The sequence below is a fragment of the Octopus sinensis genome, linkage group LG1, assembly GCF_006345805.1.
Source record: "Octopus sinensis linkage group LG1, ASM634580v1, whole genome shotgun sequence".
Taxonomy (NCBI): Eukaryota; Metazoa; Mollusca; class Cephalopoda; order Octopoda; family Octopodidae; genus Octopus; species Octopus sinensis.
The window spans coordinates 93,525,440-93,552,506 of NC_042997.1; the positions used below are offsets into that span (position 1 = coordinate 93,525,440).

Sequence of the window (27,067 nt, forward strand, 5' to 3'; positions counted from 1 at the left end):
CTTTTTTGCGTAGATGGGCTTCCATACCACTTATGTACACGACAGTAAGCTTCTTCAAAGATCCCACTACATCTTATATGATTGTTTTCTGTTTTAATATATTTTCTGGATTGTGCACAAGTGTATGTGTGTTCCTCTTAAGTCTATTCCAAGGCACACAGGTAAACAGAAAAACGTTATTTTTACATCTAACTAGAGTAGAAATTTTCATTAATTCTTTAAACGTTTAGCATTTAAACTGACCATAACTAGGTCGAATATTCTAATTGTTTTATGTTCAAACTGGCCATGCCTAGCTTCTCACACTTACTCTACAATGTCATTGTTAAAATAGTCACATCATCATAATTTTGAAGCTACAAGATAGTAGATGATTACTTCAAAATAATGTGAATAAATAAGCATTACATTTGACAGAGTAATCTGAATTCTAAAGGGCTAAAAAAATATTTTTATTTAATTTCAATTCTAGTATTGCGTCTTTAGATCTGGTACTTTTACAGCTGGATCATTTATTCATTGCCAATATACAATGGAAGTGCAATCTCCTGTTAGATAATCATCTCTTAAACAGTATTTCAGTTAATGCAATTATCTTTGTTAATAATTATATTTGAATTTATCTGTATGTGTATTTATTTGCAACACTGCCTTTGCATGTCAACTATAATATTTTGTTTAGCCAGACCCAGCATTAAGCATGATCAACTCATGTTTTGAAACTGATTTATTATAAAGAATGTGAAGGTGCATGGTTCAGTGGTTAGAGTATTGGGCTTACAGTCATGAGGTAGTGGATTCGATTCCTGGACCAGGCTGTGTGCTGTGTTCTTGAGAAAGGCACTTTATTTTATGTTGATCCAGTTCACTCAGCTGTAGAAATGAGTTATGACATCACTGGTGCCAAGCTGTATTGGCCTTTGCCTGTCCCTTAGATAACATCATTAGCATGGACAGGAGAAACTGGTATGTATGGGTGACTACTGGTCTTCTATAAACAACCTTGTCCAGACTTGTACCTCTGATGGTAATTTTCTAGGTGCAATCCCATGATTATTATAAAGGGAGTCTTTTACTATAAAGAATACAAGTGTTTCTGACATCGTTTCAGGGAATTCTCTCTTGTGTTGCATGGTATTCATGACAGCCAAGAAGCTAAAAATGCATTCACTGTTCTGCAAAGAGAGGATGCCTTGATATGACTATTGGTAATTTTCAGCACCTATTGCATAATGCAAGCATGATTTTCCATGGCAAATTAGCAGTGAATATGGCCTTTATACAGGTTAAATATGTCCAAAACATATTTGAAATTATCTAAATGTTTGCTTAAACATCTATGTTCTCATATAACTGTTATTTCTTTGTTTCTTATATTTTCCACTTAACCTCTGCTACTTGGGACAGTTATTTTTAGTACCTCTAAATTTTGAATATAAGATGATAACTTACTCTTGTTTATGTTGAGGATTAACAATTTTTATCTCAGACTATTACTTCTTCATCTAGAAATTCATAAATCAGCTTTCCAGAATAGGAAAATTAAATTACCCTCAATAATATCGCTAGAGTTGGAATTCTTTAATACTTTTAAGGGGAAAATATTTAATAAAACTTCCACTTGAATTGATTAAGGCCATAGCATATTTCAAGTTTCAGATTACAGCTGTTGCTTATATTTTTAAAAAAATTAACTCTGTTTTTTTTTTGTCTTTCTTTTGTATTATAGGCATTACAGAATGCTTACCAGATATGTAGATATGTATTCTTGATCTTCCCACAATTCTCTCTCAGTTATGGATTAGTTTCATTGGGAAACAACCAGCTTCAAACAAGTATTTTTGCTCACTTTGGAATGGATGTATATAAAAATCCATTTGAAATGCTGCATTGGCACATTATCTCGTTATTCATTTGTGGAATAGTCTTCTTCCTCATTACCTTATTCTTAGAAACCCGTAACTATTGTACACGAAGGTAAGAATCACTTGTATAAATTTGAATAATATATTCAACACAGAGTTTATTTTTTTGTAGGTCTATATGTTGATTCAAAAACCAGTCCTGTTGTTTTCAATCAGAATCAATAACAACCAGAGTTTTATCAGATTGAGTAATGAAGTCAACAAAAGTCTGGCCAATTATATAAACATACCCTGGATTTTCTAGAAATGATGTCCCCATAGATCTGTCCAACTAGATTTGTTCTGGATAGACCAGATTTAAGAGAGACCAGATTAAAAGAGGCAAACAGACAGGAATGAATAATAGATAGAGAGACAATTGACAGACAAGAGAGCACGGAATACAGTCATGTGTTATTCACTATTGAGCCGATGTGCTAAATATTAAGTCTTTGTGTTAAGGAACCAAGGTGCTAGGTTCCTTAACACAACTTTACTGTTATAATGTGTGCTCTTCCTTGTTGTCATGTCTCATGAATGAACCTTTTTTGGACTGAATAGTGACTGGTGACGAGAAATGGGTTCTCTATAAAAATAACAAGCACCAAAGGCAGTGGGTAGGGAAAGGAGAAACACCGGGCTAAAGAAGGTCTTCACCCATGTAGGGTGTTGTTATCTGTTTGTGGGATATGAAACGTTTAGTCCACTTTGAACTTTTAATTCCAAACCAGGCAATAACATAGATCTACTGTAAGCAGTTTGAGCAGCATAAGTCAGCACTAGAAGGAAAACAACCTCCTCTGGTTTCAAGATGGAAAGTGTTCTTCCATCAGGATAATACTCAACCACTTACAATGAGGATGACATTCCAAAGACTGAAGCAGTTTTAAAGGAAAATGATGCTCCACCCATCATATTCACAAGATATTGCCCCATCAGATTATCAATTATTCCACAGTCTTCAAAATCATTTGGACGGAAAAAATATGAATTCTGCAGATGAGATCAGAACAGTACTGGAGGAGGATTTTTGTCACAGACAAGTGAATTTTGGAAGAGGGGCCTTGCAAGTCTACCAGATAGATGGAAGAGCATTGTAGAAAATGAAGGAGAGTGTATATTTTAGATTAAAAAAGAACATTGTTTATCTTAATTTTGAAAAATGAAAGAAGTATAAAAAAAACCACATTGTTCATATATATAGTTATTTATTTATTTATTTATTTATTCATTCATTTATTGGTGTCTATTCTTATTAACAGAGATAAAACTACACACTCAAGTATAATGAAGGAAGACGAAGATGTACAGCATGAAAGAATGCGTGTTGAGAAAAATATTGAAAAGCAGGAAAATTCTATTTCTATCTTGAGACTTACAAAAGTGAGTATTGCATATTTGTTTCTTCAATTATGTTTTCTGCTATTGGTTCATGTCATCATCATCATCATCATCATCAACATCATTATCTTCGTTAGAAATCCGTTTTCCATGCTGATGGTTTGACTGGACCTAGTCTGCCAGGGAGGTATCCAAGCTCCATAGTCTATTTGGCATGGTTTTTAAGGCTGGATGCTCTTCCTAATACCAACCACTTTACAGAGTGTGATGAGTGCTTTTTCTACATGCTACTAGCATAACTGCACTTTACATGGTACCAGCATGAATATGAATGCATCTTACATGACACCAGCACGAGTGCATTTTATGTGGTACCAGCACAAATACATTTTACACATGGCACGTATTGCTTATAAATCTTCAGACATGTTATTCAAATACACGTCTTTTATTCAGTAGTCACATTTTATTTTATATATTTTTTTTGTGTATGATTATAGCTACAAAACAAACAAATTAAGGCAGTGTGTTTATGATGACAGACTTCAAGTTCTACAAATGTGTGTGTGTGTGTGTGTGTGTGTGTGTGTGTGTGTGTGTGTGTAGGAAGGTGAACAGCCTTGTGGTTAGAGTGTCGCACTCATGATTGCATGATCATGGTTTCAATTCCCAGATTAGCTGTGCATTGCGTTCTTGAGCAAAATACCTTATTTCACATTGTTCCAGTCCATTCAGCTGTAAATTGGTAACCCTGTAATGAACTGGCATTATGTTCAAAGTGAATGTTGGCCTACTCATAGGGGATGGTGGTGGCATCATTTGAATGCTACAAGTGAGGAAGTACAGTGTGGCCAATTGTATATAACAATATCTAATAATTTTCTGTTTTTTATCTTTCTAGATGTATCGACAAGGTTTAGAAAGGATATTAGCAGTGAACCAGATTTCTCTTGGAATAAAGGAAGGAGAGGTATGATTGTTACCAAAAAGTTATACATAATATCCAACAAATATTGGGGGGTTTTTTATTCAATCTTAGGCATTTAGCAAAAGTTTGACACTGAACCAACTACATCATGTTTTCTTGTTTGATAGCATTTGAATGCATTCTATCAAAGAATGGTTTGGAAAAATCCTGATTATTAGTTTTTGTTTTTTGTTCAAAAGTATTAGATAGCTGGAGGTAATACATAAACAGTTTTATTAATTATTGTGAGAAGAAGCTGTTTCAAGTTGTCCAAAACCAATTGATAGAAATAAACAAGCAGGGTTTAATGCTGATAGTATTTAGTTCAAAATTTTGATGATCAGTGGCAGAGGAGAAAAATAAGATAAGGAAGGATTGCACACCATTTAGTTGCTAGAGATTTTATTTTCAGAATAGTCTGTAAGTCTATAAATGATTAAGTATGTCTATGTGCATTCTCCTTAACTAAATATCAAACAATATGATTTATTTTTAAAGAGAGTATTTTTTCCATGTCTCACCCACCAATTAAAAGTTTACTACATTAGAATATAAACTATCCAGTTTTGCTGCATTTGGTTTGGTACTTAACTGTTTTGAGTTCAGATCCCAAATAAAATGCACCTTGGATTTGCTGCCTTCTGTTCTTAACAAGGCAAATACCAGTAACATACTAACACCAAGTGAATGTTCCGTATTCAGCATGAACAAAATATTTACTTGATGTCTAATATAATAAAAAAGACAGTCAGAAATGTTACATGTTATGTGCCTTACAATATTTTGCTTCATGCCTTCTACAGAGAATTCAAATCTTGCCAGCATTGACAATCATGCTGAGGAAACTTCTATGCAGTTGCTTGATCTGCTAGAAATAGCAGACGAATCTCCCCACAGTGTCCAAAGCTCACTCTTTACTCATAGAATTAATGCACCTTACTTTCTAGCATACAAGTCAACATAGTACATAGCATAAACATGTCATGTCAACTTTCAAACGTTGTCACTATCTTTTCAATTCTACTGCATTTCACATGGAATTTTTGGTCTGCTAAAGTAATCATAGTTTATAAATCAGTCCACCTTTCTTCGGTCTGCCCACCTTTCTTATATACCAGATGATATGGTAATCTTAGACATACTATGTTGAAATAAAGTTAGAATGTATCTGAATGGAATGTCTTTGATCATAGGTGTGTTTAAAAACTGAAGTTCAGTCTAATCAACCATAATCTTCTCTAACAAAATTGCCTTTCTCTTTTGTCATAAAAAAAAACTAATATTCTTTTCTTGTACATTACTAAACAGTGTTTTGGACTGCTTGGAGTAAACGGAGCTGGAAAGACAACTACATTCAAAATACTGACAGGACAACTTTCAGCTTCATCTGGAGATGTTTTCATTAAAGATGAAAGGTTTGTACTTGTCAAATTTATACATTAGCTTGTCTACCTACTCACTGTATGCTTATGTTAACTAATAAAATTATGGACAGCAGAAGATTAATTCACAAAATGGCTGAGTTGTTTAGAGTTCAGGAAGTGAATCAGAGGAGATTATAGTATAAGGAAAACTGCTTTGTGAAGGTTCAAACTCTACCAATATCAACTTTTCCTTTCATCTCTTGCCTGCAAGTATTTATTTGGACTCTTTGTCTTCTGTATTTTTGGATGTGTGTGTGTGTGTGTGTGTGTGCGTGTGTGTATACATGTGATTGTCTCTCACCACCTGACAGTTGTTGTTGGTTTGTTTATGTCCCCCGTAACCTAGTGGTTCACCAAAGGACACTGACAGAATATCAGACTTAGATGTGTGCTTATGTTTGTCACTCCACCATCACTTGACTGCCTATAATGGTGTGTTTACATCCCTGTAACTTAACAGTTTGGCAAAAAGAGACCAACAAAATAAGTACTAGGCTTAGTCCTGGGGTTGATTTCTTAGAATAAAACCCTTTAAAGTGGTGCTCCAGCATGGCTACAGTCAACTGACTGAAACAAGTAAAAGAATAGTATTTTTGTTTGGCATGCCATTTAGAAAGCCTTGCAGGTTGCTTGTGTCTGATTTAGAAGCTCCCTCTTTGGCATTGGTTGTCCAATTCCTTGTTCGAGTGGCTTGTATTTTTGTGTATATGATGATAAGAATAAGAATAATGGAAGTGATAGAGTGGATAATAGCATTTGTAGTAATTGTGGTAGTGTTGTTGCAGTTGTAATCATTGAAGGAAATATGGATGATAATGCTGGAATTGATGTATGGGATGATGATAATGCTGGTAATTGAAGCAAAGATGGCAACAAAAACAAATAATTAATTTTGTCTTATTGTTTCTATAAAAACATGTTTAGATAATTTATTTTATTTTATGATTTAGTTTATCCAAGAACAAAAGAAATGCTAGAAAACTCATGGGTTACTGCCCACAAGAAGATGCTCTTGATTATTTCTTAACTGGACGAGAACTGCTGTGGTACCATGCTAGAATCAGGGGTATACCAAAATCAGAAATAAATGCTGTAAGTTATTCATATCGAATTATTATATTTTTTTTCATTTGCATCTCTTTTATATTCTGTGTTTGAATCCAGGTTATCATCTTTTCAACATTGAGAAAAAGAGTACCCGTTATAATCTAGAACAGATAGAATTGATTGTTACCTCCTTAAATGTTGAGGCTTTTTTCGTATGTTCAGAAATCAATAATTCTTTTTCTTTTAATTCCCAATGAAACAATAAGGTAAGATATGAGAGTTGATCCCAGTTTTCTCTACTCAGAGCAATAGAGAACTTTTCTCCAGTTAGGTTTCCAACCTATTGTTGGATTTGACTATCGGTGGATAAGTGTAAACTAACAAAACAAAGAATGTCATTGGCACGTAAAAAGCACCCACTACACTCACGGAGTGGTTGGCGTTAGGAAGGGCATCCAGCTGTAGAAACATTGCCAGATAAGACTGGAGCCTGGTGCAGCCTTCTGGCTTCCCAGATCCCCGGTCGAACCGTCCAACCCATGCTAGCATGGAGAACGGACGTTAAACGATGATGATGATGATGATGATAATTGAAAAATAGGATAAAACTTTATAAGAATTTATCAAGTAGTTACTGAATTCCATATACCAAAACAATTCTCGATTTGGAATTTGCCTCTTGGAGAAAACAAACAAAACCCTTACAACAATTGCTAATGATCTCAAAGAGGAAGGGAAATAATTTTTTTTTAATGTGAATTTTTAATATCTTGTAAATTAAATAAATTTTGAAGACGTACTTGCATAACAACTGACCTGATCTGAGATCGTGTGATGGAACGAAAACAATTGCAACATGTAAGGTCTTTATAAGCCATTTAAGAAACACACAAAAACTGTTAGATTCACTTCAATGTTTAAATTTAATTTGTCAAAATATTTTCGTCACTTTGAGACCGCGACCTGTTCACTGACAAAATTCCATGCTGACTGTTAAATAAATTTTATTCAGTTGAATTATTTATTATTAAATAACTATAATGTTTCTTTTGCTTCTAATTAGATTCTCTGCCAATTGATAAATACATTAAATCTGGAAAATTGTGCCAACAAATTGATAGGCACTTATAGTGGTGGAATGAAGCGAAAATTGTCCTTTGCTATTGCATTGCTGGGAGAGCCACCAATAGTACTTCTGGTAAGTAATGATATTTTAATTAATGAATTGAATAGATATCAGATAGAGATGTCAATGACTGATGAAAGCTAGTGATGCTAACAACTGACACATTGTGTTTTAAGGAAAATAACTTGATTTATAATAATAATAATAATAATAATGAAATTATTGTATACAGTGCTCAGGTGCACCACAACTTGTCAGGAAGTGTGTATAAAGTATATGCAGTAATGTACAAATGTCTGGAAAGCAAATAATGTATGAATCAGATACATGCTTGTGTGTGTATGGAGGGGAGAAAATCAGGTGTAGTGTTGGCGAATCTCAGAAAGGATGGAAGTTTTGAAGAATGCAGTGCTCCGACAACTAACAAATGATGCCGGCAGTTTGTTCCATGCTTCAGCAACTCTCGGCATGAAAAAATGTTTCCTAAAGTCATGGGAGCTGTGCTGTTTTCTGACTTTGTAAATATGTCCACAGGTGTTAGACGGGTGGAGTTTGAAAAGGTACTCGGAGTTATTGTTTGTAAGATGGTTAATAATTTTATGGGTGTCTGCCAAGTCAGCTGCCAGACGTCGGAGTTTCAATGTGTCCATGCCCAGGGAAGTCAGGCGTTCAGAATATGGCAAATGCCTGATGGAGGGTATTCTCTTGGTTGCACGTCACTAAACAGTTTCCAGATGATTATTTAATGTTGTTGATACGCTGTATGATAGATACATAGGAAAATATGTAGTTGTGGGTGAGATAATATTTGGCGGAGTGTACAGTATGTGTGTGTGTGTGTGTGTGTGTGCGCTCGTGTGCGAGCATGCTTGAAAGCATGATGCAGTCCCCCAACACATCAGATATTGTCAAATTGAAACTACCCAGCCCATGCAAGCTAGATGTTAAATGGTGATAATTTTATAGGAGACTACAAACATGGAGTTTAATACCAATCAATGCATGTAGTGTTTATGTCACATTTTGCATTTAACATTGAATTATCACAGTTAGATCTGTGCCTTTCTCATCCAATACATATGAACTGTCTTGACAATTCTCATGCATGTATGCTTGTATATGTGTATGTCTGACTGTTTGTATCAGTGAATACATATACTCTTTTATTGTTTTACTTGTTTCAGTCATTTGACTGTGGCCATGCTGGAACATCGCCTTTAGTCGAGCAAATCGACCCCAGGACTTATTCTTTGTAAGCCTAGTACTTATTCTATCAGTCTATTTTGCCAAACCGCTAAGTTACGGGGACGTAAACACACCAGCATCAGTTGTCAAGTGATGTTCGGGGGACAAACACAGACACACAAACATACACACACACACACACACACACAGACACACACACACACACATGTATATATACATATATGTATACATATATACTACAGGCTTCTTTCAGTTTCCGTCTACCAAATCCACTCACAAGGCTTTGGTTGGCCCGAGGCTATAGTAGAAGACACACGCAGTGGGACTGAACCCAGCACCATTTGGTTGGTAAGCAAGCTACTTACAACACAGTCACTCCTATGCATATATATTAACTTTAAGGAAGAAAATAAATAAATGAATAAGAAATGGAAATGGCAGGGTCATTATTGTTTTTATTTCCACTTACTTTGTAATTCATTTACATATTTGTCTGTTTTGTTAGGATGAACCAACAGCTGGCATGGATCCTGCTGCAAAACGTTTAGTTTGGAACTGTATCCTTAAAGCAACTAGCAAAGGACAATCAGTGGTCCTAACATCTCACAGGTGAGTACACTTAGAATTCATAACAGTATTGTATTATTACATATTACAATTTTCATAATTGTATCATTGCATAGTACAGTAATATAAAGTTTGGATAGATGAAGGTCTGAGTGACCAAGGAAACTAATACAGCTACTATAGTTGTTTAGGAAATTGGATTGATATGGTTTTTATATAAACAGCAAATAATATACTTGCTGCTTCATTTCATTTGCACAATATATTATTTAAGAGGAGGAGTTATAAAAAATTGATAAAAAGTATGGAGATTTGTTTGGCAATTAGATTTCGAAAAGCATTGCTTTTTAATGACTTCTTGTGAGGTTTAATATAGTTAAATTTAGTGTAAATCCTCGAGTATAATCTGCATTTTTTTCTCAAAATCTAAAGGTCAAAATCCCTAGTGCATGCTATACATGAGGTTAAAAATGAAAATTATTTTCTAAGCAATGTCCGAGTCTCTACTTGCTGTCTGGCAATGTTTATTCAGACACATTTTCTGATGTTGGGCAGAAAAATACCTTAAGCTAAGCCTGAAAGCAATGAAGTCATAAAAGAATCATCCATAACTTGCAGTAAGCAACAATTATTAAACGTTATTACTGTTATTACTGTTATTTCTTTATTTTCTGCAAACAAAATGCACAAAAAAGCTACACGTTTGCATTATGTTATATATACAATAATGATAAAGGACGTTACCGTATACGTTTTTACAAACCAAGGACATTATATAGACCTCCTTGACTCAAGTTAAAGAAGGGATGCGTATTATATACAAGGTTTAGGTTTTTCAGAGGTACAGCCCCTAAAAAATCCCCTATGTATTATACTCAAGGGCGGACTATACTCGAGGATTTACAGTAATTTGTATCAACTTCAATAAGGAATTGAGTGAAGTAAAAACAATAGCAAATCAGAATGAGCATTTCCTTATTCTACCAGTAATATCTTGATGATTGCAAATATTTCAAATCAGATTTTCACATATTGACTATTTGTTGAGATTTTTCTCATATTTGTTGTCGCTGGTGTTGTCATTGTCATTGTTGTCATCATCATTGTCATGATGATGATGATGATGATGTAATGCCCATTTTCCATGCTGGCATAGGTTGGATGGTTTGACAGGATCTGGTGAGCTGCAGGTCTGTGCCGAACTCCAGTGTCAGCTTTGGCATGGTTTATTGGTATAAATATAAAATGAATTTCTTGCTATTTCTATAACTTTCTAAATTAAAGTTTTACTATTGCAATTACTAAATTCTTTTTTTGCAGCATGCAAGAATGTGATGTACTCTGCAACAGGTTGTGTATTATGGTCAATGGACAATTCAAATGCATTGGCAGTCCTCAACACCTCAAGAACAAGTAAGTGTTGAATAAAATAATTGATATATTGTTATTTCTACCTCTTGAACAGTCCCACTGTGTAGCACCTTAGGCAAGTACCTTCTACTATAACCTCAGGTTGACAAAAGCTTTGTGAGTGGATTTGGTGGATGGAAACTGAAAGATGCTTGTCACATATATATAAATGAGTAAATATTCAAATGAATATTCATATAGATATTATTATTATTATTATTATTATTATTAGCAGTAAATATATAAATAATTAATCCTTTCTACTATAGTCTCAAGGCCTGAAAACTAGTCAATTACATCAACTCCAGTACTTAACTGATACTTAATTTATCGACTCTGAAATGATGAAAGGCAAAGTTGATGGCAAATATATAAATAATTAAGATATAAATAAGGAAATAATTTATTCTCAAACACAGAATAATGTTAGTAGAATAGGAACAGGATAAAATATCCATATTTAAAGGAAAAATTTGTCAGCAGCCAGCCATGAGACTTGAACTCACATCCCTGTGATTATCGGTCAAGTGCTTTACACACACACACACACAGATACCAGTAGACAATTATTTATTGGAACACTAAAATCTTTGTAGGGCTAGTTGAGGGAGGAGGAGGGTGTAGTGATTATAGCAGACTGACATGTACTGATAAACTGACACGTCAGTCTTACCAAATCAATTTTATTAATATAGATTTAAATTTCGTTAATTTAGAATATTTGCATATTTGGCATAATTTGTGGATTACAGTTGTTAATTATTGGATTTTAGGAATGCATTGTCAGTCAGTATTAATGCTTGTTTGATTTTTATTTTTTTATTTTTATTTTTATTTATTAATTTTTTATTTTTTTTTACAGATTCAGTAAAGGATATTCATTAAGCATCAACCTAAAAGAAATCTTGTCAGATTCTTCCAATCTTGATAAATATGTGTTTGAAAATTTCCCTGGCTCAGAAAAGAAGGTAAACTTACCATCCATTTATTTTATATGCCCTTTCTCTTTTAAGTTTGTATGGTGTAATTTGAAGGCGATTTGGTCACAATTTCTAGCTAGTAAAATGAGTTTGTACAAGCATGTTACTCCTGTTAGTTTCATTTCCTGTAGAAACATATGCTAGTTAACATGGAGCTAGTCTAATTATCTATCAAGTTGAAAGTCAAGTAAATTGTTAAGATTAATTTTTGCTTCTGAAACTATTTCATATTGCTTCATTTTGGTATGTGCCAACACAATTTTCAGTTGGGTCAGTATATGACAGTAATACATAAAATCTATGCCATAATAAGTTCTTTTAAAAATAATTATTGATCTCTCTCTCTCTTTCTCTCTCTCTCTCTCTTTCTCTTTCTCTGCATGTATGTGGCAGGTGTATGGTGTGTGAGTGTGTAGCTATATATAAAACAATAAGCATCACTCTTTTCAAGCCTGTGGTGTATGTGTACCCCCCAGCTGGACCGGACAGCAGTCCATCGTAGCATTGCTCAAGAAACAGGAAGAGAGAGTGAGAGAAAGTTGTGGTGAAAGAGTACAACAGGGGGCGCCACCACCCCCTGCTGGAGCCTCATGGAGCTTTTAGGTGTTTTCGCTCAATAACACACACAATGCCCGGTCTGGGAATCGAAATCGTGATCCTATGACCGCAAGTCTGCTGCCCTAACCACTGAGTCATTGCACCTCCAAAAAATATGGAATGCTGGTAGGATTGTCAACACAGTAGACACAATGCTTAGTGGCATTTCTTTTGGCTCTTTATGTTCTGAATTCAAATTCTGCTGTGGTTGATTTTGCCTTTCATCCTTTCAAGGCCAATGAAATAAGTACTAGTTAAGTATTGGTATCAATGAAATCAAATAACCCTCTCACCCAAAATGTCAGGCTCTGAGCCTATAGTTAAAATAATTATTTTATATGATGTTATAACGATTTCTACTCTGGAAATGAGCAATATCATAGAGTATATGTGAGCACTTGATCCTTTCATTTCAAATCTGCTCTTCATTCTCTTAACTGATTGCATTGCTAATTCCTATTGGAAATGAATTTATACTAGAATTGCTTTCTCTCCACTCTCAAATTTAATAGGACTAAAAAAAAGAACCTATTTGTTAGAAACTGTCAATAACAAAATATGAAGCAAAAAATACAATCTTTTACTGAGTGACTCATTTCACATTTATTTGAAATATATAGAGCATTCAACTGAGTAGCTATTTCTTGTTTTGGGGAGTTTAATGTTTTATTTCATATATTTATACTTACTGAGCATGTAGAATAGCTGTTAACTCTTCTAACACATTTGTATAATTTCAGGATAGTCACAATACTACCCTGCAATACTCTATCCCTAAGAACACTTCTAAGGTTGCAAATATATTTGAAGTACTGGAAAAAGGAAAGAATCTCTTTGCTATTCAAGATTATGCTGTATCACAAACAACATTAGATATGGTAAGTAAATTAACTTATTTAATAAATAACATTATAAATAAAAATCTTAAAAAGATATATTCTTGAAGAAATAACAATTAAAATACTTCTAAATCCAAAATGAATTAAAATAGAAGTCATACATGTCTATTGAAGATAATGAAATTAAAGTATGTCTCATCAAATATTATTAAGATCTTATAAAGAGATTGGATTGGCAGGGATCATCTGTGTATTCAACAAAATGCTTTGCAGTGTTTTTTTATCTCTTTTCATTCCGTGTTCTAGTACTTATATTATAAATTATCAATATGCTGCCGTTTGTTGATATGGAAGCATTTATTTCCATATGAATGAGAAAACATAGTAATCTTTATAACTTTCACCAAGGTGTTTCATGGTCGGGTTCAAGACCAATTAAGAGCCTTGACAAAGGGCATTGACAGAGCTGGCATGAGTAAAATATAACAGATTACAAAACAAGCAATTTAATTTAGTTAATTCTCAAAATTTAGTTAATTGTTTGGTTTAACTTTTAATGAATAATTTTTTTTTTGTTTTTAAATCTTTTTACATGGATTGTTCATTTTGATTTTTCTAGGTCTTTCTGGGTTTTACAAAGGAGCAAACAGATGGTTTTGTTGACGAAATTGATGAGGAAGACTATCCAGCATATGCATATGACCACAAAGCTTTTAGCCTTGAACCTGAGATGTTATACAGTGATCCAAAGCTAAAATACACCCAGACTTCTAATTTATAAGAAAAACTTCACTTTAAATAATATTTCTTTTATTGGCTTTATACTATTTCCATTTTCTTTTCTTAAAATATTTCAAGATACATCAAAGGAGTAGAAAACAAAAATTGCCTCCTGTGATAACTATACAAATAACATATTCTAAGTTTTCAACTAATAGAACTTTTCTCTCAGAACATTCAGTAAGCAGATTTGTTAGCATTATCTCAATAATGGTTGTATGAGTGCCAAAAAAAAAAAGCACTAAGGTAAACTCACTGTGTGTTTATGTTTCAACCTTGTAACAATATTACTTCTGTCATATCACTGATGTCATTAACATCACACAAATTCATTTCCCTATGGGTTTCAGACCTGATGCCTATCTAAAAAAGAAAAAGAATAGATATCTAAGCTATACAACTATTGTTTTGCTGTGATTTCTCTCACTTACTGAATTAACAGAAATTAATTGAATCTACAGTACAATCATCATTAACTCTTTGCATGATTTGTTCTGCTTTCTATCCAAACTACTTATCATTAAAATACCTTAAGAGAGATAATAATTTTATAAAAACTAACTGGTGTGTTTAGACCATTTTTTTTACTCCCATTTTCTCAAAAGCAAAAAAAAAATTTAAGATATTTTCAAAATTTTCCTAATGAAAGATAAAATGGTAATAAGGACATTAACAGAACAATGAGAAGACCAAGTTGTTGTAGGAATATCTCTTCCATTTCTTTGACTGTATCTGTAAGTTAAAGATCAACTGAGTAAAATGTGTAAATATATCCCTAATACTTCCTAAAAATCTAAAGAATTCTTTCTTGTAATATATAACCATATGAAGCTCAACTAATTGGCAAAATCAGTTTAAAATTGTTGTTGTTATTTATTATTATCATTATCAATTTCTTTATATAAATATATATTAACAAATAGATAAGCCATTATTATTATTATAATTATTATTATTATTATTATTATTATTATTATTGTGTTGAACTGACAAGAACTAAAGTAACAAATGATACCTTCTAGTACTTTAGTTCGTTCCTCTACATTCTAAGTTCAAGTCCCTCCGGTGACAAATTTTGCTTTCTTCCTTCCAGCCCAATAATAGAACTATTAGCATATAAGTACACTGTACTTCTTCAATATAAATTAGTATTCAATCAGTATATCACCAATAATATTTTTTTACTTTAGTTATGCCCCTTTATATAATTAAATAACCTAGATTCATACAGTATTTCATTATTTCTCTTTTACATTCTATTATATCCCACTGGGGCCCAGCTTTCCCTTTCATCCTTCCAGGGTTTATAGAAATAAAATATTTGTACTGCAGTTCATTTAATCAACTAACACTTCCCACTAAGTATGTGACCCTGTGCTTATGCTAAAAATCATTATTATTATTGTCATTGCTATTATTATTATTATTATTATTATTATTATTATTATTATTATTATATGGCAGCAATTTGGTAGAATTAGAATCGTTACCATGCCAGGGAAAATGCTGAGCAGTGTTTCATCCATCTTTACACTCTTAGTTCAAATTCCGCCAAGGCTGACTTCGCCTTTCATCTTTTAGTGGGTTGATAAAACTGAGTACTGTGGTCGATATAATTAACTTGCCCCATCGCTTAAAACTTCAGGCCTTTTGCTTATAGTAGAAAAGATTTTTTTTATTATTATTTTTATTAAACCTTATTTGCAGATTACTGCTTATTAAATAAGATATAATCAAAGGTATAGATATAAACCTTACACACAGACACACACACACACAAATTCCATGCACATACTTATACAGATATGAAAACATCAATGCTGCACAAATACTCACATACTTACACATACATACTATAATTTCTCCTCATCCATATAAAGATTTTCATAATTTTTTTTACACATTTTTCTTTTTTGTTATCACTTGTATCATTCCTTTTCTTTTGGATATACTCCTCAGGTAGCATTTGATTGAATTTAATCTTTATTAGTTTCAAGTTTAATATTTTAATTAAAAAATACAAGCTCAATTAATAAAATTAACAAATTGATTTGATTTTTACTTTGAAACAACTTGTAACATGTCTAAAGAAATCACATAAAACAAAAGTGAAATGATTCTGATTATTATTATTATTATCATTATTATTATTATTATTATTATTATTATTATTATTATACAATATATATTTTTACAAAAAGTACACTTTGGTTTTTGTTTTTTTTTTATATGCGTGTTGAATAAGTTTGTATAAGTTATGTATGATGAGAATGAAGTAGGCTGCAGAAATATACAAGAGTGGTCAAATTACCAAAGATGTCACATTTAGCAGAACAAAATATATTTAATTAACTAAAAAACATTATAGTTTTCTAAATAATGCTGCAGCATTAAATTTGAAACACTCTGGTTAAAATTTGAACTGGCTCTTATAAATTTTGAACCTCATAAAACACAGCATGCTATACAAACAAGCTCATCTAATAAGAGTCATGAAACTTGTAGTAGCTTGCATTTAAATTCTCTCTATATCAAATATATATATATATTTATGTATATATAAGGGTCAATAATTTCTGCTAGCAGAAATGACACTGTGCCAAAGAGAGCATTCAAAACTAAATGCAAAATTATTAAGTGAAATTTCCTCCTTTTTTTTTTTCTGCTTCTGAATTTGATATTGCTTAACATTGGTTGTAATACCACACAGACATTTTAACTCAAATCTAACCATATTCTTTGTGAGTTTCTCTATTAAATCACAGAAATTCACTAATATATATATATATAATTATAACAGCTTTGTTCTGTTAAAGGTTCACAATATGAAGCTTTGAAGAGATCAGTAAAGATGCTTTTATGTAAAAATCATCATACATTGCCTTACATTGTCCAGCTGAATCAATGCAATTTCTAAAAGAACTGATAATTCTTTATATTTTCATACAAAAATCTATGGGTCAACTGCATATTTTTATTGTTTACTTTGAAATAAATCCTTGTTTTTTTTTTAAACATAAATTGTTGTCTGCTTTATTTGATAAATTATAAACAAAAACAATCTTATTGCAATCAATTTCACCCAAAATAACAAACTATAATGTAGAAGAAACAAAGTAACAAAGTCAGTGAGGCACTAATAACAGGTCTTGAGTTTGAAAATTAATACATACTTAGTTCTATAAAAGTTCACCTTGTTCTTGTTGCAGCTGTGCCTGTATGTGTTGGTGCTGATATTGCTACTATTGTTGTTGGTGATGGTGATGCTGCTACTGTTGTTTTTGTTCTCATCACCACTGTTGTTGTTACTGCTGTATACTGTTGTAGTGAAAATTCTAGTGTCTTTTATTATTTATTTTTTTAATAAGAGAATGCTCTTAAGTGGCCTTCTGCACTACACATGTCCATCTGCTCTCAACTGCAACATACAGCTCCACTCCATTGGGCAGATTAATAAGTTCTGTGATCATTTTCACATCCTCCAGTTGATCCCAAATCAAAATTTCTTTTGCATTGAGAAGTATGCCAATGCTCTCCAAAGTAACACAAGCCAAAATTCACCTGATGCCCAACCCAAGTGGAACTCTATCTTAATGCAACAAGTCCTTCTTAAATATGTTGAGTAGAGAGTGAGTTCCATGTTGCATATGGACACTTTGAAGTACTTTGGCATAAGGGCTTCACTCTTGAAGAGGACTTCCACCTGGGCATGTGTTGCTGCTTCTTGGCACTGGACTTTTGCCAACACACAATGATACACCACTGTCTTCCAGACAGCTGTGGCCAAAACCACAGCTAGGCTGGCAACTTGTACTCTCTGCCCAGTTATCTTCACAAGCCATATCACCTGCGTTAGGCACACTTCCTTGTCAATTAGGGAAAGTGAAAAGTATTGTTTTGATTTCATCACTATTCCTACAAAAGATTACTTGCCTATAGAGTCCCCCTTACCACTTACTTTGTCATTTTTATTCTTGTTATTCCTGCTGTTTTTGTCATTTCTGTTGCTATCATCATAGTCGTCGTTGTTTCCTTCACTTTTGTATTTATTGCTACTGATACCGTTGTTGCTTGTAATGTTAAAAACCTTGTACTTAATTGTTGTCATTACATTTGCTGTTATTGTTGTAGCAGTTTATGCTATTGTTCCTGTTATTGTTGTTATAGTGCAAATGTTCTCTCATAAAACTGGTACTTTCATGAGAAAATTTTCCTCCAACCACTTTGTTGAATATGACAATTTGTGTTACTACCACCATAATTCTAAATGAAAAAAAATAACACCTGCATTTTCGAGTAAAGTCTGGCAGTTTCCCTCTTCACCCAGTGAAGCAGGAGTCCTCATTTAAAATTTTAACCAAAATGTACAACAATAAACATTATTTTCAACAAAATTTTGCAAATCTTTGAAAGCTGGTACAATATACATTTCAACTGTAGTAGCTATATTGATCATAGGAATCATTTGAGGAATACTGATGTGCCTATCTTTCTATATTACATCAATGGTCATTCTGACATTAATAAAGGAGATAATATTAGTAATAACAACACAATAATACCAAATCAAGTACCAGGCTTTGTTCACTTTATATAAATACTAGTTTAACTATTGATAGGAAATATAACACTAATAGTACTGACAGTAAATGTTGTTTAATATGAGATAAAAAATAATGCCTCTGTAGAATTCCTGGTACATCTATCCTGTATGGTCATTGCTAGAGACATAGCATAGTATATAAATGTATTGTGCATTATACACAACAGAATTCTACTAATATTTATATAGATGCATCGATTGACTTTAAGAGACAATTTCTATCCTATCTTCACTTGTTTGCTTCAGTAATACACTAAACTTCCACTTCATGAGCTAATCACATAGCCATCTTAACAATAACATTCCCTATAATATTACTTGGTCCATTATTAAAATGAAAGACCCAGTCAGAGCGGCAGGCAGATCTGCATGCAATCTCCGTTGCACAGAGTTTGTCAATATCTTAAAGGAAAGTTCTTACTGTCTTCTCAACCACTATATATATATATATATAAAAGTGAGGTTGTGTGCTGTCTGTCTCCTACGATTTAGATTCCTAACTACTCCCACATTTTGCGGTGCAGTTTAACCAAAACCGGGTATCTTATAGTCGTGATTCATATCGAGCCCTTCTGGGTATTAGCGCACATCTACGATGAGTCTACGATTTTAAAAAAATTTACCATCAATTTTTCCCATTTTAATGCATTTTTGGCATATATAAGGGAAGTAACTCTCTAAAAATTTATTATTAAATCTCAGAACGTCAAAAGCTACAGTAACCCCCCCCCCCTTTGTGGTTAGCCATATTGAGATGGCTATTATACTTTACATCTCTAAAAATGCTTATATAGTTATTTCCCTTACAAACCCGAGCAACGCCGGGCGATACTGCTAGTATATATATATATATATATATATAGATAGATAGAGAGAGAGAGAGAGAGATAGTGAGAATTTACCAAAACAAAAACAAGACGAAGACAGGTGTGTAAACAACAAACAGATGTATTAGTTTAATGCTCAGGAAGTGAGGTTTTTTACATTTTGAGCCTACACTCTTCAACAGAAAGAAACACAGAAATATGAAGAGAGAGAAAATAAAATAGGTTTAGTGGCTAGTGATCTATCATGGCGAATATATATATATTAATAAGTAGGAAGGCAGATAAATCACAAATCCCTTCAGGTAGATGGTCCTGCTCGATCTGTAGAAAAGGCATAGGTAGAAACTCAATAAGATGTACCCGGTGTAAGCTATGGACACATAAGAGGTGCAGCAATATCAAAGAAAGGCTAACTGGGAAGATAGTATTTGTGTGTGGCAAATTCTCAGGGATAATAAACACTGAAAATATGCTGAAAACAGCTTCCGTCACATGCCAGGAGAAAAACTAGGAGTAGTTGATAGTTTCCATTACCTAGGGGACCAAGTCAGTAGCAGGGCTGGATGCTCTGAGAGTGTAGCTGCTAGAATAAGAATACTCTGAGCAAAGTTCAGAGAGCTCCTACCTCTGCTGATGACAAAGGGCCTCTCGCTCAGAGTAAAAGGTAGACTGTATGACACGTGTGCGAACAGCCATACTACATGCAGTGAAACATGAGCCATGACTGCTGAAGACATGAGTAAGCTTTCAAGAAATGAAGCTAGTATCCTCCACTGGATATGTAATGTCAGTGTGCATACACGACAGAGTGTAAGTACCTTGAGAGAAAAGTTGGACACAAAGAGCATCAGATGTGGTGTGCAAGAGAGACAACTGCACTGGTATGGTCATGTGTTGCATATGGATGAGGATAGCTGTGTGGAAAAGTGTCACACCTTGGCAGTAAAGGAACCTATGGAAGAGGTAGACCCAGGAAGACCTGGGATGAAGTGGAGAAGCACAACCTTTGAACATTGGGCCTCATGGAGGTGATAACATGTGACCTTTAGAGATATGCTGTGCTTGAGAAGACCCAGCAAACCAAGTGAGACCATAACCATGGCCTACGCCAGTGCAGCATAACTGGCCCATTTAAGAGTACCCTTCAATCTTGGGCAATAAACTGTAAAGACCAATTGAGTCAAGTGAAGCCATTGTCGTGGCCAATGCCAGCACCACCTGATTGGCACTCGTAACGGTGGCACATAAAAAGCACTATTTGAGCATGATCAATGCCAGTGCCGGCTGACTGGTCCCATGCTAGTGGCATGTAAAAAGCACCATTCAACTAACTGACCTTTATGCTGGTGGCATGTAAAAAGCACCCACTACACTCTTGGAATGGTTGGTGTTAGAAAGAGAATCCAGCTGTAGAAACTTTGAGCCTGGTGCTGCCTTCTGGCTTGCCAGCCCTCAGTCAAACTGTCCAGCCCATGCCAGCATAGAAAGCAGATGTTAAACAACAATGACAATGATAATATACAGTGCTGTGTTTAAATTTGACAATTTTTTATGTCTTCTTTGTTCAGGGGCAGCTTGATGTATTGGTGAACAGTCAATGGTGTTGGAAAGCATAAAGATTAAAGTTATAGTTGAGAAAACGTTAGCTGACATGGAGGACTGGAAGCCATCTAAATATTGGAATAGAGTTACCTGTATCATAATGATTTGCACCAGGTGCCAAAATACTAACACCATGACTGCCATTCAATGCCCTGTGAATGCTGTAAAGAAGGCCTTAAGACATGACATAGATATTATGAAAACCAAGCCCCTCCAAATTATGATGGTCTTTGAGTGTGTCTCCAATGAAGACGACATCATTCTACTCCACATCTTTGAACAAGGCTTTAGACTTAATTCAGACAGTTATGTGAAGCTGCTGCAGAGGGTTGCTGTTGGAAAGCCAAATATGAAATAGCAGGACTTGTTCTTTGTCACTTCTCCAGAAAAAGTCAGAAATGGTTATCAAATAATTTCTACAATTTTGCTTGCCTCAATTTCTTCCAATTGCAATCCCATGGATTACTATGTGTAGAGTACATTTGTGACAGCAACTGCTCTTCCTGCAACACCAAGGCTGAGCCAGAGACTAAGGTCAAGGAGGTAGTCAAATGTCTTCCTTGGGACACAGTAAACTGTTTCAAAAAATGATGTCTGATAAGGTAAATGAACAATAATAATTTCATTTCATTTCATTGCCTATTACATATATTCTATTTATTGCATATCTATATATGTGGTATAGAATAAAAAATGTTTGTTTAGTGAAGTGAACATGACATCAATTTGAATTTCTCTTTTCAATTATCACATATTTATACATACATACACACATAACCACACACACTTCTGTGTGTGTGTGTGTGTGTGTGTGTGTGTGTTTTAAATAAAATAGGACAACAAAGTCAAGGCAGTGTGAAATTTTTAGGACATTTATAAAGAGAAAGATAGTAAGACTACCTTTCTCTTTATAAATGTCCTAGAAATTTCACGCTGCCTTGACTTTGTTTTCTCATTTTATTTAACATATACATGCTCACACGTGACCACCATTAGACTCCTCACTCATACTATTATCGAACCAAGAGTCTAACTACGGTCCTTCTGTAGCACTTACATGGCTTTACCTGCCGTTTTGGGTCTTCTGGATACCAAAACCTCTCCTAGCTGTCCGGATGTTTTGCGTTCTTGTTCCATTTTGTTTTATATATATATATATATATATATATATATATATGTATGTATATAAAGCGGTGTATGTACACTTTGCTCTTTTATATGTAAGCACACATTTTTCTAAATCTTGTATGACTGTATTTCTGACTATCAGCCCTATCATGCTTATTCATTCATTCCACTTTTCGTTCTTTCGTTGTCCCCCTCTCATATTTCTTTGCCTTCTCTTCTTACTCACTTTCCCTCCACTTTTCACTTCACTGTGTCCCTGTTCTTTTTTCTCATCCCTTCTTAATTCTTCTGTCCCTCTGCTTATACTTCTCTCTCTTCTCTTCCCACATGACCATGCGGTCAGCCTAGCCTGTTCTTTCTTTTTTGGTCTGATCGCCGTCTGTGCAACATCGATATTCTTCCCTGTGTTTGTGAAATTTTTGTATCTCTGCCATAAGGCTTCATTTCCACATGCGCCAGCTTAATTCAATCCATCCTTAGTCAAAAGACACCTGTTGTTATGTCCTGTTATTATTGCTATTGTATTTATTATTGTATTTATATTTGTGTAACTTTGTCCATTTTTTTCCGTCCTTGTTTTTGTATACATTCATTGCTTTCTTCCAAGGAATCTAATGCTCTTAACTTAGTTTTTCCTTGGGCTGGCCAGATTGGAGCAATCTCAAAAATAATCAACCAAAATGGTGAGGATAATCTGGTGCTTGACTAAGGATAGAGGGCGTCGAATGACCCATCTTTGTTTTCTTTGTATCGTCTATCTGGATGTTTTGTTATCCCTTTTTGTATCACCTAGCTGTCCGGATGTTTTGCGTTCTTGTCCCATTTTGTATTTTATATATATATATATATATATATAATATATATATATATATATATATATATATATATATATATATAAGTGAGTAACAAAGTGGTACAGGTGTCAATTCATTGCAGCCGTTTCTAATGACTTCTTTAATTGATTAATGAGAACATTACATCATTGCAAAAAAACATTTTCTTTGAATTCATGATCTTCAAACATAAAGGACAGTTCAATTTATTCAACATAGTTAACAAATTCATGGAGTAAAAATATTTACATTGATTCTGCTAACATTCAGTTGCAGAATGAACACATCAGAAAAGTGTATATTTGGTCAGACCTGACCAGGGATTTTAGGATTATTTGAGTTTATAGTAGAGAGAGGAGATAATTGACCCAAGTGACCCAGTTATCGAAACTTCCAGCAATAGAGGAAAGATTGGCTCTGATCGGCTGGCTTTTTATCTCAAATAAGTTGTTTATGTGTACTGGTCAGTGATGAGAGAAGCAATTAATGCCAGGCCAGTCAACTAAATTATCAAAAGTGATGGGACTATATGTTGGCTTAATCTTTGCAAAATGGAAAAGGCATAGGGAAGTAATAATGGAGTGATTAATGGGAAGGGGATGATTGAGAGAAGTAAGAGACATACATAAGACAGACTTCTTTCAGTTTCCCCCTACCAAATTCACTCACAAGGTTTGGCTTTGGTCAGTGCAGGGCTATATCTGAAGACACTTGCTCAAGGTGCAATGCAGTGGGACTGAACATGAAACCACATGATTGGGAAGCAAACTTCTTACCACACAGCAATACCTGCACATCTCTCTCTCTTCCTCTCTCTCTCTCTCTCTCTGTGAGAGTGTGAGTGTGTGTGTATATATAAATATCTATATGCACACATACATTTATACTCACAACCACTTGCATGGATAATGATGTTGATGATGACATATGTTCATATATGTGTGTGTATTTTTGCATTCTGTTTATGCTATACTGGATCATAAAGATGGCTAATATTGTTAATAGTGTATCCTTTGGTATGCAAAAACTGAACAGTTTGAAATTTGACAAATAAAGATTGTGGGGTCAATATGTTCAACCAAACTTTTGAGATGGTGCTTTAGCATGACCACAATCCAATGACTAAAACCAGTTATGTAAAAGTAAACAAAAAAAATTTTTTTATGAATTCTTTATCTTATAAAATATATTTATTTTTCTATATCAACAATAGTTGAAATACAACAACAGCTTTGAGATATTTTCTCTGTTGACAACTTTTTAGTGAATAGCTTTTCAAATACATTAAAAAGTTCCAAGCTCACTTTATACATGAGTGTTTTTATCAATAGAAAAGTTCTAATAATTTTTTAGTTTTTAATTTCAGAACATATCAACTCTGTGAATCATTTTTAATCAATGTTTATCATAATTCAGTAATTACTTCAGAAAATTTCTATAACTAAAAAGACAATTTACATTTTAGAACTTCTCTGAAAAAAAGCTATGATGGCATTTGCACATTCTTTTGATTGCCACCTCTCAACTAAAAGCTTTCTCTCGTTTTCTTCAACACGGTACAGTAACTCCTTCTCGTTATTTCGACAGAGAACTTTAGAGAACTTCATACTCTGCAAAAATAAAGTAGATTTTGATCAGAAAATCATAAACAAAAATGGAAAAAAAATCTGAAAACAAAAACAAATGAAAGCATGGTATATTTTCATTTTACATTTTGCTGTATCAATGTGTTAGCTTAGCTGATGAGAGTTTCAGGGTTTGTATCTCACTGCAGGGTTTGTATCTCACTATGACACTGACAAAAACACAAAATTTTCATTGGTTCAATTAAGCTTATGTCTGAATAGGTATTATGGATGCTTTGCTGTTGTTTAATCCCAGGACAGCCCTGATCAAGACTTATGATTATGGATGGTTATACAAAACTCAGGTGAAAAATTCATAGGCTGAGATACTCTCATGGACATAATTCACCCTTGTGGTCCACACACTTCTACCTATTCAGACATAAGCTTTATTGAACTAACTGGTGATGCAGTTCTTGGATCCTGTTGGTGGAGAAGTTTTCATCCTGTTGGTCAAAAAAATCATTAACAGCAGATATATCACCTTCACTACAACACTAGTTCCTAGCCAACTGTTGAGGAACAGATGATAGTCAGATGGAACCAAATCAGGAGAATGGGGAGGATGATCAACCAGTTCAAAGCCACAGACATGCACAGCAGCCACTGAAACCAAGGACTTGCATATTGGAGCATTGTCCCAATTAAACAAGACACCTTTTGTCAGCTTTCCTGAGCATTTGGTCTTGATAGCCTTTCATAACAGCCTCAGCAAGTTAGTATAGCAATCTCCATTGATGGCATGGCCCTTTTGAAAATAGTCAATAAACACAATACCTTTTGCATCTCAAACCATGGCCTTCTTTGGAACAGGTGAGGAGTGAGGTTTCCACTGCATGGATTGCCTCATCCTGGCTTAGGAAACATTCAAGGAAACCAGCTGGATCTGCCTGAAACAATGTCAGATTTTCTTATGATTTGGTCAGCCTGATGTGCTTTTGAACAGGTGTCAGAAGACATGGCACCTACCAAGCAGAAACCTTCATCATGCCAAGTTCACTGTGCAGAATATTCTCAAATCTCTCACAGGATATGCTAACAGCATTGGCTATTTGATTTATAATTGCCTATCACCCATCACCATATGGTGAACACAATTAATGTTTTCCTCAGTGGTAGCAGTTACAGAACATTCGGACCTCAGGTTATCTTCATGACTTCTCTTTCCCTCCCAAATTTAACTACACGCCTTTGCACTGTTGATAAAGCTGGAGTGTCATACCCTAATGTAGTAACCATGTCAGCATGAATTTCCTTGAGGGCTAAACTCTTTTTCTGCAGGCACTTGATAACACCACGATGCCAAATTTTGTCAATTTTCAAGAGAAATTGCTACTAGTTACTTTTGAAGTTTTCTTTGAACAGTCACATGTCAGACTACCAAGAAAGAAACAATGCATTTATGAATAAGGAGAGTTGAAATTAATGCATACAAGATTTCACAGCTCTAGCATCACTCCTTCATAGTCAGGCTATGAACTTTTCAGTTCACCCTCATAATTCACAGCCACATTTCCTTTTTGTCTGGATTTCCTTTTTATCATTGTCTTGTGAGAGAATGTGTGTGTGTGTGTGTGTGAGTGTGTGTGTGCATGTACGTGTATGTATGTGTGCGTGTGTGTATGTGTGTTCGCACACACATATATTAATATATACTAATAATAATTAAATAAATGTACATATCTAAATTATCATTAAAAATTATAAATTCAAATTTAACACTCAATAGTTATAAAGAATACAATAATATTTCTTAAATAAAAAAGTTTACTTATCTCTCGAAAAGCGTGTCATTAACTAAAACAATGAGTGAATGAATTATCCTATGTTTACCGTTAACATGGAAAATTCAATGAAGCATTACCAGGGTAGCAAATTCACATCAGAAACACGCTTGAAGCGACCTATCCACAGGTAGAAACTCCGAGTTAATGAGCAGTAATTTGTGTGTTATAGATGAATAAATAAATAAATGGAGTTGAACGAAGATGTTAATAAAATTCCTTTACTTTCGACATATGTTTCGAAGACAACATGGTTTTATTCCAAAGGAATAAACGGTGTAAGATGCAATCTTCTCGCCCTCTCTCGCTTTCCTTCCCTGCCTCTCTCTCACCCTCTCTCTCTTTCCCCAAAACAGTCTTCTTTTCCTCTCTCTCACCCTCCCTTCCTCACAATCTCTTCCTCTCTCCTCCCTTCTCCCTTTTTCCCTCACAGCTTCTCTCTCTCTCCCCGCTACAACGGAATGGACAACATGCAAA

The 27,067-nt window shown here is 34.1% G+C and overlaps 1 protein-coding gene across 2 annotated transcripts in view; it reads left to right on the forward strand.

Moving 5' to 3' along the window:
* The window catches only part of LOC115214454, a 365,440-nt gene extending 348,242 nt beyond the window's left edge, over positions 1–17,198 (forward strand). For both annotated transcript variants that reach the window (XM_029783667.2, XM_029783655.2), the window contains exons 119-130: positions 14–161; positions 1,730–1,977; positions 3,167–3,287; positions 4,147–4,215; positions 5,521–5,627; positions 6,587–6,728; positions 7,747–7,881; positions 9,521–9,624; positions 10,903–10,995; positions 11,855–11,960; positions 13,310–13,447; positions 14,028–17,198. In XM_029783667.2, the coding sequence (XP_029639527.1) occupies positions 14–161; positions 1,730–1,977; positions 3,167–3,287; positions 4,147–4,215; positions 5,521–5,627; positions 6,587–6,728; positions 7,747–7,881; positions 9,521–9,624; positions 10,903–10,995; positions 11,855–11,960; positions 13,310–13,447; positions 14,028–14,189 (1,573 nt within the window). In that variant the 3' untranslated portion in view covers positions 14,190–17,198. The remainder of the gene's footprint in view (positions 1–13; positions 162–1,729; positions 1,978–3,166; positions 3,288–4,146; positions 4,216–5,520; positions 5,628–6,586; positions 6,729–7,746; positions 7,882–9,520; positions 9,625–10,902; positions 10,996–11,854; positions 11,961–13,309; positions 13,448–14,027) is intronic.
* The last annotated feature ends 9,869 nt before the right edge of the window (positions 17,199–27,067 follow it).